This window comes from Onthophagus taurus, chromosome 1 (assembly GCF_036711975.1).
Source record: "Onthophagus taurus isolate NC chromosome 1, IU_Otau_3.0, whole genome shotgun sequence".
NCBI lineage: Eukaryota > Metazoa > Arthropoda > Insecta > Coleoptera > Scarabaeidae > Onthophagus > Onthophagus taurus.
The window spans coordinates 24484648-24507114 of NC_091966.1; the positions used below are offsets into that span (position 1 = coordinate 24484648).

Here is a 22467-nt window from a genome sequence, read left to right on the forward strand (position 1 = left end):
AATTTTTTTTAAAACGTCCGGATCCCGTACTCCTCCAGCAAAATGATGTAAAACCTCGATTTCATTTAATTTTCACCTATTCGGTTTTTTCACAATATTTATGCATATGAGAGCAAAAATATAAAAGAGCAATATTATTAAGAATAATGTTTACTAAGAATTGATTTCGATAGAAGAATCTATGGCGAATCGAATGACTTATAGATTTTGATAATCGAGTAGATCGTTTACGAATTAAATGGAAATTATGACCACTTAAAAAAGGTAATTTTTGTGTTCTTTTCAGTACTTAATATTTTGGCGTTTTAGCGGAATTCGAAAGAAATTTCGAATCGGACATTTCCACTTTCGTATTGGCCAAGGATTGACTTTCGAATGAGATATTGTTCATCAAAATCGAGTGAGATGTTCTTTTCTTATAATTAAAATACTATTCATGTAAAATCATATCTAATTGGGGATAAATTCTGAAATACTTTTAATATAATTTCAATATACTCTTATAAACAGAATTATTGTTTGCATTTATACAGTTCGATTGAAATTTAATATCTAACACTAACTCAGAATTAGAAAAGCAAACACAAGAGGTTCTTTAGGTAACCTGCGATATATCATATTTCTACAATGTTAATTGTGATTTTGAGTTATCAAGTTCACATATTTTTGTACTATATATTGTGTAATATTAAAAATGGTCAAAATAGATAAATAATAAATGGTATTTTTACGAAATGAACAGACCATTTAGCATTAACAAAAAAACAACTCATACGGCGGATCACTGTTTTTAACTGTTAATGGTGGGGAAGATAGTACTATTAAAACAAGTAACACGAAGCACCACGAGGTTCCTTACTGCGTTTGGGTTGGATGCAGCACTTTCACTAAAGATCGAACCGGTGTTTATAGTGTGTGGTCGCTTTAGACTCGACTTTTCTCCCAATACTACTCACACTTACCTAATTCAGTTATTCAATACCTGCCTCTGGCTTACCAGAGATATTACCGCATAAGTCTTCTCTCTTTCTCAGTAAACTCAGTTTTCGATTTGACGAAGTGCTTTCTTTACGATTAAATCGGTTTTACTTTTTCTACACCAATATGATTAAAAGTTAGTAGTTCAGTAGTTATAAATGATTCTCGAGATATTGTTGTGTATCTTACCGTTTAATCTATATTAGTTTGTGTATCTTTTCTATTTTATTTTAATGTTCAAGTACTTTCTCCGATTTTAATTGTTGTTCTCTTTTCTTTTTGTTTAGTTAAATCGTTTGTCGCTGATAGTTTGGAAATTGTGTTGTGTTTATATGGTGTTATACAGGTAAGTCTTTAATATTTTGTTTATAAAGAGTTGATTTATTTAAATAAGTTAATCTTGAAATTTCGTTTACAAGAATTATTAAAAAATAGATACCAATAATTATAACTTGTGTTTTTAATAACTTTTTAAACAAGTTATCTTTTTTAAATAATTTCTATAAATAGATGTAAAATGACTTTAAGGATTAGATCTTACACGTAAATTTAAAACTTAAAGAAGGTTGTTTATCGCAACTATTAATAGTGTTCTTAATTACTTGTTCGCAATTATTAATAGATGTTTATTAAATTTTATGATCAAATCGATGTGTAATAATTAAAAAATCTATCAAATATGTAAAATTGAATACATAATAGATAAACTGGAAGAATATATTAAAAGTAAATATAATCAATTGTAGTTGGAGCCAATTTGTTGGTGAATCTTATGAATTAATTTTTTACACATCATTGATAAATAATTTAAATTAAATAATAATCAATTAAATTTTCTATCCAACCCCATTTCCTTTATTTCTTTCTGCGTAGTGATTAGTAATATATTAAAAACAAGTTCTAAACGTTTCGCTTAAAAAAAGGTATCATTTTGTAATAAATTAATTCCAAGAAAATTCAATAATTAAATATTAGTCGATAATTAAAACGAAAGTTTAGAATTGGTTAATATTTACATTTGATATTTTATAAATAAAACATTTCATAATCTTGTAAGTTTAGAAAAAATTTAAAGAAATATAATTTAGTGTCGTTATAAAATTATGTCAAAAATGAAAAACGGAAAGTTTTGTTTTATGTGGTGTCTCCAAGTTATTCTTATGATGTCCTTGGCATGTTCTTAAACATCGTACGATGCCATTTTATCTAATACCTAAAAAAAGAAATATGTGCCAATTAATTATTGCAAAGAGATAGAAACGATAACTTACTGTTGCAATATACAGAAATCAACTTTCATAATACTTCAAATTTCACCGTACATTATAAAATCTAGAAAATTTTAAAATTTAATGATGTAAAATTGATAATTCATTCGATTTTAGTTGCCAATTAAGAGCTACACTCATTTCGTAATTATACCATAAGAATAAATTAAGGTTTCCGTAAATTTAGAAAATTATTTTAGTGATATATGAATTATACAGCGTTCCAAAAGAAAGTCACTCGCCCAAAATAAATATTTTAAAGCATGAATAGATATGAATAGATTTTTATTTCATCTACGTTCTTGAGAACTCTAAGAACCTTGTAAATTATGAATAAACTGAACTAATAATTAAAACATCACAGAATTATAAAAGAAGCAGTATAAAAATAGTTGTAGTTAACATCAAAGAAATTCGAAATATTAAGAGTAGAAGAAAAACATTAAGATATCCGTTTGCCACATAACAAGTGGGAACTCATATTTTTCTCTCAAATAACAATTATTTTCTTTTTTATTAAACTATTTCTACTTTCTCTTTTATACGAAATATTTAAGGAAAAGAGTTGTAATGTTACAAAAATTGGACCCCGATAGTCCTATACATATTGAAAACATCTAAATTAATTTTGATCGTTACATCTGTGTAAATGATCTTTATATGTCGGCACGATTCTGTATGTACAGGATGGGCCAAATTGGACACTTTTAAAGGTAAACTCGTCTTTCTATAAAAGATAGAGGAAAAATGATATCACTGTCTGAGGCTCGATTTTTATAAGAAACTTAATGGCGAAAACCGCATATCGATATCTCTTACGGTTTCAGAGATACAGGATGTTTTTCAAAAAAGTACATTTTCGAAAAGTCGTCGTAAGTTTTTTCTTATTGAAAAATCTTCCTTTCTGTAAAAACATTTCCAAAGCAACCTTTTATGTGGTATTTGATGCAATAAGTTAGCTTTCCCTCAAAGCTTTTTACTAGTTATTGACATAAAAATGATTTATGTAAAGGAAAATGTTTAATTTAATTTAATAAAAAAAATAAAGTCTTCCATTTTATAAGAAGTGCTCGTCCCGACGTTTTGTTCTTGTTTCTGTTTTCATTTTATTTCGTGACCGTTTTAATTTTTAATTTTTAACATTTTAATAATATTTTAATATATTTAAACGCATGTGTGATATCTACATTTTCTAAATTTTAACAACTCTTTTTCTGACGTAAGTTTTTTAGGTAAAGAAAAAATTTTTAATGTGATTCTTCTATTTTATATTTTCCATTTATACAGGATTTGGCTGATGATGACTAGGTGTAGTCGAAACCGGTACGATTAATAATAAATAATTCACAAGCTAGTAAGAAGTTTTTTATTAAATTAAACATTTTCCTTTACATATATATAAACTTGTAACATGGATTCCTACAACAATAAAAATGATTTGTTTAAATGGAGCAATTTTTGCAAATTCGAAATATAGCACATGTGATATTTCGTTCAGGTCTTGTTTGTAATATACAACTTTAAAACTTATATGTGCAGATTTTGAAAAAGTAGACTGGAAATAAAACAAAAACAAGATTATATTTATAAGTAGTATAGTTGATTAGATGACAAAATAGTTGGATGACAATGAAATAAAACATAAATTCATGCAGATTTAGCAGAAGCAGATTAAATTAATAAAACTCATTATAAAACAACAATAAATATACGGCAACAAATAACAACAAAAAATAATAATATACAACAAAAGTAAATCTCTTTTCTATAGAAAATTGGTTTGTGTTATACACAGTCGACATTTTTTTTTAACACTTTTGCCGAGTTATAAGCTTAATGATCCTAAGTGTTGCAAAAGCGTTCACAACTGTGGCTTCTAATAGCTGTCGGGAATTTGGTTGTTTATAGATAACATCTTTCAATCTTCCCCAAAGGACAAAGTCCATAGGTGTTAGGTCCGGTGAACGAGCCGGCCAACGAATAGGACCTTGATTCACCAAAAGTCACCAAAAGCTGCGGTCAAAAAATTGGTAACAATAGCAACATTGTGAGGCGCACCATCATGTTGAAAAAATACATTTCTCAGTTGCGCTAGAGGTAAATCGTCAACAAGTTCGATTTATTGCCTTAATATACCCAAATATTTTCGGAGGTGAGGAAACAATCATAAATAAATGGACCGATAATTCAACCTCTAAAAATCCCTGCCCATACGCTAAAACCAAACCTTCCTTGATTCCTCCGCTCCACAATTAAATGGGGGTTGTGGTGTGCCCATGTATACGAATTGTAGCGGTTGAAAATACCAGCACTACTCACATACGCTTCATCTGTCCAAATACAAATTAAAGAAAAATTGCGTGCTTCATCACATTTTCCCAAGAACCATTTGCAAAAATTCATGCACCGTTCAAAATCTCCTGGTCTGAGGTAATGGACTTTGCTAGTTCTGTATGGCTTAAATCTGAATTTTTGAAAATCCGCCTAGCTTTGGTTTCTTGGAATTCGCGTAGTTACACTCAATTGCCGCGTTGATATCTGTGGATTATTTTCCACTGCCCCTAAAGCTACTACTTCTTCTAATACCCCGTCTTCATTCGGTGTATAAGTTTTTGATTTTTTCTTTTCAAATTGACCGCTAGTTTGTAGATTATACCGCAATCTTCTAAAAATATCATTAAAAGGACAAATAGATACTCATTAACAATGCATTTATTTTATCGACACCGTCAAAGCCCACTACCCGACTAGTATGCAATTAAAAATCTTAAAAGTTTCCAAGTTATATATTTCAAAGAAGACTTGAATGAGATATCAAGTGTAATATATTTTTTTAAAGAACGTTTTATTCTCTCGTCGAATTTGCAAAAATATATAGGAATTCCGTTTAAAAAAATCATTTTTATGTCAATAACTAGTAAAATATTGCTTTGAGGGAAAGCTAACTTATACCATCAAATTCCACATAAAAGGTTGCTTTGGAAATGTTTTCACAGAAACGAAGATTTTTCACTAAGAAAAACGTTATAACGACTTTTCGAAAATGCAGTTGTTTGAAAAACACCCGGTATATCTGAAACTGTAAGAGATATCGATATACGGTTTTCGTTATTAAATTTCTTATAAAAATCAAGCCTCAATCAAGAAAGATGACCTTCCCTTTAAAAGTGTCCAATTTGGCCCACCCTGTACATACAAGCAAGGTAGCAAACAAAAAATGTTACATACCAATGCTATTTAATAAACTACAAAGTTGACTATTTTGACTTATAAAAATATATTCGTCAACAATATTTTCAGGAATACTAGATAAGTTTTGAATTTAAGATTCATTTCTTCTTAATAACTTTGCAGATATTCATTCTGCAATCAAAATAATATACAGTCAATTCTTGCAACGAATGATATTTATATAAGTGGATTTTTGTCTACATCATATCTACTATCATCATGCTTGGCTCGTTATGAATCTTGGCCTGCCTTAACAGTTCCCAACCCCCGATCTTCCGCATCGTTCACAAGTCAGCTTCACAGAGATCAAAGATACTTGTGGTACTTTTTATATTCAGTTTGGTTACATGATCAATTTATCTCAACTTTTGCACATGGATAAATCTTATATCTGGTTCGCAGCATAGACCATGCAACTCGAAGTTGAAGAACAGCAACAATATATTCTTTTACACAGTTTCCTCTCGAATCTCCTTAGTGCCTCTTGATGTTTTTGCACTTTTCTGTTTCCGACACATAAATAAGTACTGATCGTATTAAGGTTAGTCCTGTATGGAAGCATTTGTTGGCTTAGATTATCTTCTTCTTTATTTCCTCGCTAACCGAATTTTTATTATTCATTTATGGATCCCAAGTATACGAAACTGCTGATCACCTCTATCTTATTATAGCCAAATTTCAAATGTTCTGGTATGTTTCCGCCACGAGCCTTTGCAACTATTTATACTTTGTCATTGTAAAATTTATTTTTAAGCCCATCTTCTCCGCCTCTTAGTTATTTTTAAGGATAGGTATCCAGGTAAATAACGAGCGGTATAATATGTGTATTTGTCTTGCGGCGGTTGTTTTGTTACCTAGTCGACTGTCCTACAAGAATCTAATAGGTAGGGCGTTCTATAAAAATTTTTATAAATTGGTATTTGATTGTGAGGTGTCATTGTATTCGTATTTTTTAGCTCTATCAGAAAATATTATAATATATAGGGTGTACCATTAAAAACAGCAAAGTTGACCTATTTTCCAAAACAACTAAAAGAGATGAGCAATTTTTTATGTTAAAATATTTCGGCTAATAAAAAATAAAAATCGACATATTTTGGTTGATGACGATATATCCAACTGTTTTCAAATTAGACAGAGAAGGTTACTTATGACGTGGACAGTATACATATTAAATCCTGTAATTCTCTATCTGAAGCATAGGGTCTCGACAAACATTCTAGATCGGCCTCTGTTCCGTGCTATCAGCTTTACTTCTCCCCATTTCTTTCCTTGTTCGACCAACTCCTTCATCATAGTCCTCCTTTATGTTGCTTAGTATGTGTGCAATCCACTTTCATTTGCGGTTTCTTATCTTTAGGTTCATTTCCTTTTGCTTCGCCTATCGTAGGAAATCTTCATTTGGTACAAAATCTGACCACTTTATTCGTTATGTCCCTCTAAAACATTTGTTCATGAATACTTGTATCTTGTTTTCTACATTTTGGATCATCTTCCATGTTTCGCTTCCATACAATAAGATAGATTTTTTGTTGGTGTTTAATATGCAAAACTTGGTTTTCCTGCAGAATTGAGAGGAGTTCCGTATCTCCTTCAACATTCCAATCATTTGTTTGATCTTTTGTTACCATACTGCCCAGGTAGCAGAACTCATCGACCTCCTGTATGTTCTAGCTGTATATTGTAAGTGGTTATGCATTGTCTGTGTTGATTCGCATTGTTGATGTTTTCTTCATATTTCTCTTCCCAACTCGCCTGCGCCATTCTGTTAATTTATTTAGTTTTATTTGCATGGCTGACAAGCTATAATAAGCCGTCGTATATTCTCATTTGTCATCTGAAAACATGCCCATCTATTGTCCTGGTGTCGCATATTTGTTTTTTCCCAATCCCTATAATACCAAGACCGAAAGTGATCCATCTGTAGTCTCACATTGTAACCTTTTCTGAAATGCTCCGGTTATGAATCGCATGAGAGATACCCATGATTATTTCAAAATAACGACAACTTTTCTCTGCTATCATGCAGATTGGAATGAAATATCTCATTCGGCACACCTGTATGTTCCATCATTATAATGAAATGAACCTTAGTTGAAAGGAGCCGAAAACTCCTTTCAACCAAGGTGCATTTCAACGTTTGGGTTGATTAAAGTATCTTCATTCACCACTGCGACTGTTCCTTCAGCTCTTACCTCCTATTCGGGGTGTTTTAGCTTGCTTAACCCCATCTTCGTTTACATAATCCATCGCTGCAAACTTCGGGATCAAGGTTGGGTTTTTTTGTCGAGTTAGAAAAACACCTTAGGATGGATTAATAATAGCAACTTTAAGGTATGACTTCTTCTTCAGCAGGTTTCCACTTTTTCACTTCGTCTTACTCCACAACAATCTAATATAATATATTGATACATCAAAAACTTACGATATTCAATTATATCAAGAAGAATGACTTAACAGACTACAAGGAAACTTCAAAGAAATTATTTACTTAATAACTGTTTAATAAGATTCAGATTTATTAATGTTTGAGCGACTTTGAAGTTTTAAAAATCGACATTTTTTACTTGTACTATAACATTTTTATGTTAATAATGACTTTATTTCAATAAAATATCTTCTTATTTCATATTTAAATTTCGTTTTTGAATTATTTATGCTCTTGCTGGTCAAGCCATACGTTTTACAATATTACGATAATATAAAAAAAAACTGTTTTACTATCGCGGTAAAATTTGTTCGATACTGTTTGACAGCAAATAAGATGAGTTGTTCATTGCAACAAATTTGCAGTTATTAACACCTAGGTAACTAATTACAAAACTCCTTCGCGAATGTTTCGAGTTTCCTCACCTAAATTTTACTTTAGTCCTAGGGGCTTAGGAAAGTGTCACTAATTACTTATCTATTAAATGTTATAAGTACTGAAACAAAATTTTAACGTCGTACACCTTAACCCCATTATATTTAACACATCTACCTTGATGATATAAACGTTGAGTAGTTGGCATTTCGTTCGTATTTGTCCCTGGCATCAACAAGGTGCGATTGATGTAACCTGTTTTGTTAATATTGAAAAACCCAATCGAAATTTGAAAGTACGTTTGCGGTTTGTTAGTTTTTTATAGCCAATTCCCTGAAATATATTGGTCGTGTTAATAAGATACCTACCTAGTCTTGATATTTTCACTTTCATACTCGTTTTCCACCATAATCACTACATTTGTTATTTTATTTTTCGTAATTATTCAACACCCTAGATCACCTGCGTGATATACTTTTAACTATTGTATAAGAGCATCATAAAAATTAGGAACTTGTAATTCTTTTAAATCAATATCTGCTTCGTAATCAAATAAAGTGTTCCGTACATTTTCTAATGTCTGTTTGGTTTTGACTACTTTCTACTTTTTCCACATGCGTTATGATTTTGAGTTTTCGGCATAATCTACGTTCTTCAATACCATTATTTATTCTAATAGTTTGAATAATAGATGTGACTTTTTTGGGAAAAATATATAGCTAAACTTACCACTTTCTGAACATAAATGGCCTAACACCAATAAATGTTTTACATTTTACGGTGGTATCGCAAAAGTTAACTTTAAAACACCAACATGAAAAGAATGCGAAATGTACGAAACAGGCCTTCCTGTTTCGTACATTTATAATGTCACATTATAATAATTTATAATGTCCGAAAATTTTCTTATCTTTTCTTATTTTTCACCTTCTAGTTATTAGCTCATATGCAGCTCCAAATTGTATTTATGAAATGTACAAAGATCATTTATGTTGTACATTTTGAGGTCATATCTAGCATGCTCGTCGAAGATATATTGTTTGCAAGAGCATTCTCCTGAAGAGTGGCAATATCTCCTCTGTAGTAGAATATCAGGACATTTATGCCGATCGAATAACTTAAACATTTCCCTTATATGAGTAATGACTCATATAATGATATGGTTGGCAATGGTATAATGCCAATGGCAATGGTATAATGATTCTGGTTGGCAAAAATGTCAAATTAGAGAATCAATATTTAAGGGAAATAGAAATCTTTTCTCCTTATGCACTTCCATACAAATCCTATACCACCCAGAATAAATAAAAAAATATATTCCAGACATTAATAAAATTGACAAAAATTTTGCGTCTACTGCATTTGTGTTAACTACACTTCTTTTTCTAAAAAATTTATTAGTCTCCGTCTGAAGGTACTACTCATTCATACAACCATCTTGCCGTATGTCTTACAACCAACAAATGAGAAATGATGTGATAGTTGTTGTACATTTTGGGCAAAAGAATTTTATTTGTATCACTTACTGTGATTGTCCCTTCCAACATAATATGTATGCTGATTGTCAATTACATAAGCCTGATTATGTAACGATGCAACATGATCTTAAATTTCGTGTACTTAATTTTGTGATTTATTTATGTTCTTTGATCTTGTTATGTTATTTAGTCTTGTTATTTTATTTCGTATTGGTTTATTAAAACCTAAAATAACCGAAAATTAATGGATAACCCTATCTAAGTGCACCTAATCTTTTAAGGTCGTATGGGCTGCAACTAGCTGTATCATGAAATGGTACTTTTCCTGCTAATATTTATTTGTCAACGATATTTATATGATATGAGATATAATCGGGTCATAAGATTACTAAACAATTTTGTTTAAGACTTACTTCAAAAGAAGATTTTACTTACTTGTAGATCTTAGGGTCCAATTACTTTATTGACACTCACAACAATGTGTACACTTTAGCCACATTTTGCTCTATATACTGACATTCTCAACAGCACTTTTACTGATCCAGCTCAAAAGGTTTGATACTCTTGCGTCTTTTTACTAAATTTGAACTGTCATGGGATGGGATAGCTTCATGTGATGCATGTTGGAATAGCCATTGTTCATTGTAACAGAATTTGCTAACAGATATAGTCTTATCAACAGTGTCTATGCTGAAGTTAATGAACACCGTCAAGATACCCTCGTATTGCGCAACATTAATCTACATAGGGATACTAACTAATTTAATTATTCAAAAAATTCTTCATAATCTTCAAACGTGTTTCAGTATATGCTTGAACAGGAGCGGATTATTATATCTTGACAACTTGGGTTTCGTGGTCGCCCTAAATACATCTTTCTATATTTTAAATCAAGCTGATCACGTTTCATTATGAATGCAATTCCTTGATATTTTGCAAAGTTGACATTCGGAATATGAGTATTATATATTTGTAAGGAAATATGTTCCTCTCTTTGTTGGTATGCTGGCAAAGTTGACATGATCAGATTTGGTGTCATTCAACTTAATACGTTATCTATGGGCCTAAGTGTTCATTTGATTCATAAATGTCTGTAATTTTTTGTAACCTTCCTCATGGTATTTCCCAATCGTAGTACTATGTTTAAGAGTAGTACATCTGATATACAGGCTTTCCCACGACATGACTGCCACACCTTGAGAGTGTGTTGCTGGGGTGATTTCAAGTCAAGAATGGCTAGAATTATGGATGCCGCAGAAACTATCTGTGCTGATCCTGAGACTGTTAGCAGAGCTACCACTTCAATTCTACGTAGAGCTAGACTATGCATACAGCAACTGTGTGGACATTTTGAGCAATTAATTCAATAAAGCTGTTTCTTTTTAAATGGTCTACTACTACTTATTCTACTACTGCTACACTTCTAAGCTTTGGCAGTCACGTCGTGAGACACCCTATATAATAAATAGAATATTGGAGGTAGCACACTACTCTTGTCTTCATTTTACTAAAATCCGATTATGCTTCTTTATTCTAACGTAGTTTTCTAACAGGAAGGCTTTAAATAGTTCAGTAAAGCTAGAACCATAGAAGTTGTTTCATAATATCATTATTATTTATTTTAATTTTATATACAACTCTTTTGGAGAAATAAGCTTAGTAACATTATCTTCTTGTTCTGATTCGATCCAGGTGTGAATACTTACTTGCTTTTTGCGTACGAAAAGTTTCTTATTCTAATTGTTACGCAGCAATTATTACGAACTATTTTATCACCTGAAATATGTATGTAAAGCATTTTTCTGAAATAAGATCTCTAAACTCTTTTTAAAAAATTGTATCCATTTGTTCTAGATCTAATTTCCAGAGTATATTTCCAAGGTGCCAGCTATTCATGCCAAAGACATTAATTTCTTGATCGACTTGTTCCTCCGTTTTGAATAGGACTATCAATAAGATATCAATTAGTTCATCCAAATCAGTTTGGTAACTTTTCCAGTCTGTTTGCTTATTGTCTTGTCTTGTAAATTATTTTTCTGGATTGTATAATCACATAATATGGGAAGAATTGGGGAATGGTCTGAGTTCACAACCTATATTTCCACTACTTTCGCAGAATTTTATACATATTACTACTTAATTATATTTAATTTATTTTTTAATATCTCTACATTCCTCTTCTTTTGGAAAATTGATGAAAATTGAATAATTTAATTGATAATTAATATGATACCATTATAAGTACGAAGGCTTTCACGGCCGGTATGAATTGAACTAAAGTTAGAACTAACACTAGAAACTTTCGAGTTTTGGCGCCAGAAACTGGTTCAAGCCAGTTTCTCGGGAAAACTAAACTTCTCATACACAAAGATTTTTAACAATACAAAGAAATTAATTATAAAGAAGTTTAAGAAAGCACAAGAGGGGTTTAACCTTAACAATGTATGTAAAAATAATGACAGATGGTTTATTAATAGAAGTAATGTTCAGTCCATGATCAGTCCACATATACAATTTTAAGTAAGGATCCTACCTCCACCATACAAAACAGAAATAATAAACTCTCTAAGTTACTGCTAGAACTGCCAGATTGATTTGTAATAATGGTGTAGCACTCAGATACTACGAACTTCCAAAAATTCACAAACATGACTGTCCCTTGCGCCCTATTATTTCTTTTCTTGGTTCACCTACATATCAACTGCCTAAATTCTTAGCTGAAATTTTGAGTCAGGCCTTCAGTGAATGAACCACCTATAACATCAAGAACATGTTTACTTTTGTTGATAAAATAAAGGATTTTAAGTTACCACAAGGTTATGTATTGATTTCACTTGACGTGGTTTCATTATTCACTAACATACCCTTAGAGTTAGTAAAAAAACTTATCACTACTAAGTGGGACTTTTTGGAAATGACAACATCTATTGACAAAGAGCTGTTCGTTGAATTGACAGTGTATTTGTTTGAATCATCTCATTTTATTTTTGATAAAAAGAATTACAGTCAGAAATTTGGTACTCCTATGGGGAGTCCTCTCAGCCCCATTTTAGCTACTATGGTTATGGATCATCTTTTGGATGAGTGCGTTCCTTTACTCAACTTTACTTTTCCTTTCATCTTTAAGTATGTAGATGATATGATGATACTGTGCGGTTCCCTCAGACCAGATTGACAGTGTTCTTGACGTATTTAATGGTTTTAATGAGAGGTTAACGCATATGTACCTTTTGTGGGCACGAAGGTTATTAGAAATGATGACCAGACCATTATCTTGGATTGGTACACTAAATCCACATACTCGGGTAGATTCATAAATTTTTATTCCAATAATCCTATCAATCAAAAGATTAATACTATTCTCGCCATGCAGGATAGAATTAAATTAATTTCCAACCCTGTTTTTTGGGAAAGTAATAAAGCATTTTCATTAATAATGGCTTTCCACCTCGTCTTTTGGGTGGCATCCTTAACCACAACAGTAGTAAAATTAATATTATTGACATGACAGCGCCACAACATACTGTTAACACAACTAGGATCACTAAATATATAAAAATACCTTATCTAATCGGTCTCACCAAACAACTGAATTCTCTACTATCCTCTGAAACTCTGAGGTTTTCTAACACCAATTGTTTACCTCTTTCTTGTCTATTCTCAAGAACTAAAGAACCTGTACCGTTGTTATCCAAGTCAAATGTCATCTATAAGATCCCATGTAGCAATTGCGATGGTTCATAAATGGGAACTACTTCTCAATACTTATCTAGCCGTATCAACCAGGATAAGAAAGATTAAGACAGAATTGAATTGCAATAAGAGACTCTTTCTAGAAATGGTTTATATTAATAGGGAAGATTGATCGGTGAAGTTTAGAACGGATACTGAAAATTTAAGTTCTCTATATGCCTTCCTAATTACTAATAATTGGTCTTCCAGTAACAACTAAAGAGATAACTCTAGTTGTTGTTTTTTTTTTAACTTTTTGACTTATTTGGCTTTTCTGATATTTTTACAGTTTTAAATATAATTCATTTTATTGTTTTTTGTTATTAAATTTTGGAATTGTAATGTTTTTCACTTTTTGTCATTTTTGTAAAATAAAGATCGTTTTTTTCCCTTCCTTGTTCCTTTTGGTCTTACATGTAAATCTGGTTTTTTCAACTTTTAACGTGGCTCGTGCCGAACTTTAATATTTAGACGTTATTATAGACGTTATTATTTAACCATAACGGATTACGTTATGTATGGTTTTTTATGCTTCCATTTGTAAGTATTGTTCAATTTTAATTTTTCTTTAATTGTAAGTCTTGGCCTTTGTTTTGTTTTAATTGATTAGTGTTGCCCTGAAGAAGGAATAAAATTATTCCGAAAGCTCGGTTAAAAGAAAAAAGTACAACTTTGTTGAATTTCCCAGAATTTCCACATTTACTATATTGTAACGACCAAGATTCTTTTCCACGTATTTTCTAGTGTTAGTTCTAGTTCTAATTTTTATTTTGATTTTAATAGAAGAATTCTAGTAATGTATTTTTGCTGTGTAGTAACCCGTTTCTTGAAAATGTGTTATGACTCCATTTTCGCCACTTTCCGTATTATCTGGGTAGATGGAAATTAGTTTCAGAAATTAAGCAAACATCAATATTTTCTGGTTATATCGCATTCCAATCAAGAAACTTTATCCATTTCTAAGCCTAATAAGCCAGGCGCCTTAGATTTTTGGTCCAGTCTTCTCTTTATATTTCTTGTAATCATTTGACTATATGTCGTGTTTAGATTTGATCGTTAATTTAGGTTTTGTAATTATTTTATAATCACAATTACTTTGTGCTTTCAATTGATTATTATCATATTGTTTATTATTGAGTTAGCTTTGCGCCGTAATGAACACATATTAGAGGAGTACTCTTTAGATTGTCACACTACGCTGTGCGATGTTTGCTCTGATATTAACAGTTAGTTCAACAAATATACCTACTATACAGAGTGGTGGTTTAACAAACATATACTAACAATGATGTTCGTAAAAGCGTCTTTTCGCTAACTTTTCGTGCTCCATGTCACACATTTATATTACCTATAAATGTTAATATTGGTTTGTATCACGTAGATTAATAGCGAAAAAATGTTTGTTTGAAATAATAGTCTCCTAAATTTGTAGAATTGTTTGAAAAATATCTATTACCTTAAGAATTACTAAATAGTCTAAAAACTATGTATAAACAAGTCAATTTTTTATACTATCTTATATGTATATTGACAAATTAAGTAATATATCATTAAAACACGGTTCAAACTTGTTAAATTGTCTTAAATAATGATAAATTATATCAAAATTCTCAATCACAATCTTAAATATTCATAAAAATCAAATTATATTACAACAAAAAAGTTAAAAGGTATTAAAACGGCTTAAAAATATCTTCTTTGGTTGCGATTTTCATTCTTGTTCTTCCTCAAAACGAAAAAAAAGCAAACGTGAAAGTTTAACTTTTTTAAATATGTCAATTAGAATAAAAGGGCTTTTCAAATATCTATATATCGTTTCTAGTTTCTTATTAATAATAAACTTTTTTTATTTTTTTTACAGTATCTATTTGGAAAAACCCCAGGATTAAAAACTTTAAAAAAAATTAACGGAATCAACATAATATTCGTTTTACTTTCAATAATATTTAGTTTAATATCGTTAATACTTTTAACAATATTACTACTACCATTAGCAGCGTATAAAAAAGTAGTTTCGATCTATTTAAAAAGTAAATATAAAGATGATTTTGGTGAAATGCTCGAAGGTATCGACAATCTATGGGCAATTGAAACGAAGCAGTCAAGACACATCATAAATGCTTTAATGTATATTGAATACAATGATTCCAAAGAAAGCATTATGGCACGAATTTACGAAGTTTTTAAAGAAAAACTGGTTTATCAATTTACGTGCGTTCGAAAACGAGAGCTTGGATATTATTTTCGACTTTTAAATCGGATAAAGCCCGAAGACTTAATATCGAAGTGGAATTTATCCGACGAGGAGTTGTCGAATAAAGATGCTTTTGAGGATGCTTTAAGAAAAATAAGTAATCAACCGATGCCTATTAATGATACAGCTTGTTTTCAATTGTTAGCTTCAATGGTACCTATTACATTTTCACCCAGCTGTAATAACAATAATGGAAATAGTAAGAAAGTTTATCCAATTATGTTAAGAATTCATCATTCAGTAGGAGATGGTGTCGCATTGCTAAGTTTTCTATTGAAAAATGTATCTGATGAAAAAATAAACGTTGAAGAAGAAATCGTTAAAAGAATTATGAAAAACAACACGAAACCACCAAAAAAGAATAATTTATCTTCGTATGTTACAAAAGTTATTGACACCATCAAAAAAATTTCCAATCTTAATGTGTACTATTTTGCACCGATTGAAAAACGTGATCAAAATTGCTTACACGGTCCAAGCTTATCCGGAAAACAAATTCTAACCTCTTATTTAGAAGAAAATCCGGTTTACGTTAATAAAATCAAATCGATTAAAAAACGCATTCCGGGTTGTTCGTTTTCGGACGTTATACTAACAGCTATTTCAGCCAGTTTTCATGAATATTTCACGAAATACGCGGAAGAGGTTCCCGAAACCATGTGTTTATCTTTCATTTTGAAACGATTCGATAAAAATTTGAATTATACTGTTACATATGATGGTAAAAAAGAATTCGATTTAGGAAACCATTTTTCAATGGGAATGTTGAAATTACCGATTCGAATTAACGTAAATGATCCAAGAAAGCCTTTACAGGAACGTTTATACAAGGTTAAAGAGGAAAGTGAAAAAATAAGAAATTCTGTTGATATTTTGGTAAGTACAATATAAAATTAGTTAGTTACAAGAGAAAGAAAATATTTAAAAAATTGAAATTGCGTATTTAAAAATTTATCGAAAAAATTTATAATTACGTACGTTATAATATATACAGCGTGTCCCGTATCTTCCGCATCAGAGCATTATACGGTTGTAGGATACATTATTCTGAAGCGATCTTTCTAATAAAATTTTTTCGAAATGTTTATAATAACCGCACGGGAACTGTTTAAAGGAACTGTTTTTCGTCCAATCAGCAGATCGCAAATCAGACTCAGGTAATCGGTGCCACCCTCGGCCGGTTCGCTACGCCGATGATAACTCGTTTCCCACGTGTACTCACCAATAGATTCGTCATGGAAAGAGAAATAAACTTTTTCGATGAATCAAAGTCGTCCGTTATTGGTCGTCGTTAAACAGTTCCGGTGCAGAAAGACATTCTTTTCTCCAATACTCTCGAGTTGTCTTTGTAACGAAAACTAATCGGTACAACACTTTTCTTTAAACCTGGCTTTGCTGCATATAGAGTTATAAACCAGCCAATCACTTTAAAATTGCAAGATACTAAACAATGTTTGTTCACATACCTCATTTAAATGGGTTTATTAAATTTTAAGGTTGCTTTAGAAAAATCATTAAACAGAAAAAGTATCCATTAAATTTGAACACATGTAATGTTCAATTTCTTCATTACCTTTTCCATAAAGATCGTTCTTCCAACGAGATGTAATCGGGAAATAGAGAAGCGACACTTTCTGCCTTTTCTCTCTATCGCTTATGGTGCTGCAGTCCGCTGTCGGCAACCGTGGCCTTTCTCAATTTCAGCTTCCATACTTCTCTATATCTTACTTCTTTCTTCCAATTCCTGTATCCTAGCATTTCTTTACATCAATATCAACCGTCTCCTCCCATGTTTTCCATGGCTTCCCTTTCAGTCTCACTGCTTGCATTTTTCTGTTTATTAGCATTCTAGGAAGCCTTAATCTCCGTAATCTTGTTGTTAGTTACGTTTTGGTTCTACTTTGGAACATAACTTTTGTTTTTTTCCTTATAATCGTTAATCGTACTACTTTAGCAGCTTCTTTTATTGTATTGTATGTTTCCTCTACGTCTTTCATTATTCACCTCATAATGTTGAAATCTGCATTTGCAGCCATTTGAACACAATGAACATTTTATTGAACAGTAGGTTGAATCTTCCTACCCATTTTGCTTATTTCATAGTCAAGGGCGAGGTTAAATAGCGCTGGAGCCAGCCCATCATCTTGGTTAAGCCCTTGTGATGAGTCATCACTGATGACACATGTTTCGGTTTATAAATATGTTGTACATTCAGTATTTTTTGGTGAAACTTTTCAGATTTCCGATTTGTAAACTCCTAAAAAGTTTTGATGGTAGACTTTATACAAATCCATACCTTACGCTCTTGTTTATTTAATTTGGTCTTGAATGGACGTCATATTTTAACACCTTCCATATATTTGGATTAATTAGCGTAGGTACCTACAAAATTAACACCAAATGTATTTTATTATAATTTATTTCATAGCAGATTTTTACATCACCTATCCATGGAAATGAATTCTTCAAACGCAGAAAATCGTGGAGATATTTATCTAATGATTTTATCAAAACATTTCCTATTCCAAATTAACTGATAAGTAGAGGCAACAAAATCTTGTATTTCGGTACTAAAATATCGGAAAGACATTTTTTAATGACATTTTTAACGAGCTTTCCGCTTTCAGAGAGATGTTAATAATATGTTTATCTGAATATGAGAACCTATAAAGATTTGATCAAAACCGGTTTATTACTTCATTTACTTCATTGAGAAATCTGTTTAAGCTGAAACTGTTTCAAGTAAATCCAACATTGAATCGTATCAAGTATAATGCTAGTTAAGAAGAACAGATTAATTGGTAATAGATAGCAGTTTGTAATATCTTCTAGTTGGTTAATTTCATATTTATACCTATACCTTTTTACTGTTTGTTACAAATTTTATTAACAGACTTTCACTTTTATGTATTAGAAAATATATGTGACCTGGACTACGGAAAGGGGGTTTATGTGCGAAAATTTTATTTTATTTTTACGAAAAAAAAATCTAAAGTTAAATTTTACATTTTGCGTTTCTAATTTAAAGACATTAAACTTTCGATGCAAATAACTCAGCCGCGAAAATAGTTGCGAAGCTGACGTTAAGTTCATTGAAAAGACCGCATTTTACACTATTAGAAGATACAAAATCTCAAAATCAACCTCTTGACACCTAAACCCCCTTTCCATAGTCCACGTACTAAATATGTACTATGGCTACCGTTATGGCTAACGAAGCATCTGGCATATCAAGAAAAGAGCAGTTGTTCATGGGTATTCTGCACATTGACAAAAACTATTCGATCAAAGATATATTCGTAGGATTTTCACCACTATCGAATTTTCTATTGGGCAAGGACAAACTCGCGGATCTTGGATTTGATGAATGTTCGACAATGGCTGGAAAAGAATCGGGTTTACAAGGAAGAATTAAAATGTAGTTTCGAACCATACGTTGGATGCAACATTTTCCACATCGCAAATCCAACATATTTGATGTTTAAAGTACAATTTGCAGAACAGGTTTATTCTGTTCAAAACTGTTGTAAAGACACACACGGTTCCAATATTGGGAAGGGGAGAAATATCATCAGATTTAAGACTTCATGGCACTTTGAAGAAAACTGACGTTTTTCAAGCAGTAGCCAAGGTAATTATTACTTTTATAGCTGATCAGTGATCAGTGATTGAGTTGGACTGTGCATCTTAAGGGGTTCCATCGATAGAAGGTGAAAGACAATAATTAATTTTGCGATGATGTGTTATGTTAGATGTTTACGCACTGACTCCAAGGAAATTAGTTGGTGATTTTTCTAATAAATGACAGTAATAAAAATGTTTCAAAAAGTAAACAATAACATAAATTTTCTACCTACTTACAATGTGAAACCTAGTCGACTTAAATGTAATAAATCAACATTATCGGAGTTCTCATTGATTGGTTCAGGTTGAAGATATATAGGTTAGTAACTAAACTAAGCAACTAATCTCTGTACAATTACGTCACAATCTATACCCATGGATGTACTCCTGAAGGAAAAGAATTATTTTCAATAGAATACGACACAAATATCCATGATGACAGTATAGCTAGAAACGGAAGTTCAAATTTTATGAAACCAAATATTGCAAGAATATGAAATACAGTGAGTAAATAGTTGTGTGAGTTTCATAATTAACAATATAATTTAGTTGGAGGTGAAGATAATATTATAGAACGTGCGATTGTGTTTTCTGTATTTATTGTATCTTTTTGGTTGTACTGTTTGTCAAATGAAAGGTGTTTTTGTATCACTTTACCCCACTGTACTTAATTATGTACAATATTATTATTATTATTATTGCTGCCGGGCTGAGGAGGGCGGCCCCTCTCGTTACCGCGACCTATAAGATCTATTGTAACTTTAGCCCTCCAAAGGTTTAGGGCAAATGTAGGTCCTTAATGAACCTTAGTATTGTCCTGAGGTCTTGAACCTTTATGTCGGTAGGTAACAGGGGAGTTTTACCGAAGACGTTGTGCCTTAGACGTCCTCTGGCGACGCAATTGCACAGTATATGTTCAGCAGTTTCTGACTCGTCGTTGCATAGTCGACAAGTTTGCTCCTCAGCTTGTCCAATGTGGAAGACGTGGTATTTTAGGGGCACATGGCCGGTTAGGTAGCCTGAGAGCGTTCTTAGATCCCCTTTGCTGAGGCATAAAACCTCTTTGGTTTTGTTTTGCGACGGAGTTATCATACTCTTCGCTTGTCTGTGACCTGGAAGTTCTTTCCAGCGTAAGGCTATCTTTGAAGCCTCCAAGTTGTTGATTATTTGTTTTAGGTGGCTTTTTTGTAGTCCACATCCAGGTTGGGGTCCAATGAAGGGCGTGTTTGGCCAGCTTGTCGGCCTTCTCATTGCCCTCAATGTTGCTGTGACCTGGAACCCACCATAGGGTAACATCATTGCCCCTAGCGAGTTCTCTCAGGTTGTTGGTGCACTCTCTGATCAGTGCGGAGCCACACGTGTAGGCCTGAATTGCCTCTAAGGCGGCCCGACTATCTGTGAAAATGTTTATGGATGCACCTTTTTGTCCCTTCTGTAGGTTCAAAGCGGTGCAGAAGTTTATAGCAAGAACTTCTGCTTGGAAAATTGTTAAGTCCGAGCTGAGGGGCAATTTGATATGGCTATTTGGTCCACTGATGCCCATGCCTACTCCAGATCTTACTGTCTTTGAAGCATCGGTGTACCAGGCTAGGGCTCCTCTTTTTAGTTGAGGCCCTCCTTTCGCCCAATCATCCCTGCTACTAAATATGACCTTATACGGTTGGTTGAAATTGTATTCCGTCGGTATAAGGTCCGTTTTAATTTCAATCAGGTGATTTAGATATGGGTCTTTGAGGATCTCGAGGTGTCCTCTGAGATTACCCTGCATCAACTTGAGTGAAGAAACAGTTTTCAGTGATAAGGCACTTAAGGCTGCCTCCTTTTGTATATATATGTGGAGCGGTGTGAGACCAAGTAGGGCTTCCAAAGCAGCCGTCGGACAGGATCTCATTGCACCCGTTATGTTAAGACATGCTAACCACTGGATTTGTGCCAGCTGTTGTTGAGCTGTCTTATGTTTTGTTTTTGGCCACCAAACCAATGAGGCGTAGGCGACCATGGGTCTGATTATTGCTACGTAGGCCCAATGAGCCATTCGTGGTTTGAGACCCCAGTTCCTTCCTAGGAGCCTGCGGCAGATCTGGTTTGCCATGATGGCCTTTTTCCTCACCTTATCTAAGTGTGAGTTCCAGTTTAGTTTACTATCAAGTATTACCCCTAGGTATTTGGTTTCTGTTTTGAGGTTAATAGTTCTGCTTTCAATGGAGGGTGCTTTTATTTGTAGCTTCCTTCTCCGAGTGAAAGGGACTATTTCGATTTTATTGGGATTGATGCTGAGCGCATTGCTTCTGCATCAAGTACTGGTGAGTAGTAGGGCTTTCTGCATTAGCTGAGTTATGATTGATTCATATTTACCTCGGATTGTGATTACCAGGTCATCAGCATACCCTTGTATCTTAAATCCGTTTTTAGTTAGGATGTTCATCAAGTCATCAACTACCAGGCACCATAATAGAGGTGATAGCACTCCCCCTTGGGGACATCCTCTTAGCGCCTTTATAGTCAGCGACTCGCCTCCCAGACTGGCTGTGATCTGCCGACTTTTCAACATGGCTATACACCACTTGATTGTCGACGGATGTATGTCTTTTGCGTTTAAAGCCTTCTCTATGGATTCATATGAAGTGTTATCAAACGCACCCTCTATATCTATGAAGGCACAAAGGGCTATCTCTTTGGTTGCAATTGCCTCCTCTAAGGTGCTAGTCAAAGCATGGAGAGCGGTAATTGTTGATTTTGCTTTCTGGTAAGCATGTTGGCTAGGGTGGAGTGGATTTGTGAGAAGCACTCCGTTCCTTAGGTATTGATCGATTACCTTTTCCATCCCTTTGAGGAGAAATGAAGTTAGGCTAATTGGTCTGTACGCCTTGGGGTCCGCGTTTGAACGCCTACCACCTTTAGGTATGAAGACCACCTTTACTTTCCTCCATAGAGTGGGTATATAGCTAAAGCTGTAGCTAGCTATATAAAGGGATATTATTATTGGGAGAAGTTCTTCTAAGCCTTTTTGCAGAAAGATAGGCAGAATTCCATCTCCTCCAGGTGATTTTAGGGGCTTGAAATTCGAGATAGCCCACCTTACTCTGTTGGGTGTGAAAA

The 22467-nt window shown here is 32.7% G+C and overlaps 1 protein-coding gene across 1 annotated transcript in view; it reads left to right on the plus strand.

Annotated features, from left to right (window-relative positions):
- The first annotated feature begins 847 nt into the window (after nt 1-847).
- LOC111416554 (uncharacterized) overlaps nt 848-22467 on the plus strand; it is a 33562-nt gene continuing 11942 nt past the window's right edge. The window contains exons 1-3 of the mRNA XM_023048610.2: nt 848-1114; nt 1266-1324; nt 15352-16620. Of these exons, the coding sequence (XP_022904378.2) occupies nt 1105-1114; nt 1266-1324; nt 15352-16620 (1338 nt within the window). The 5' untranslated portion in view covers nt 848-1104. The remainder of the gene's footprint in view (nt 1115-1265; nt 1325-15351; nt 16621-22467) is intronic.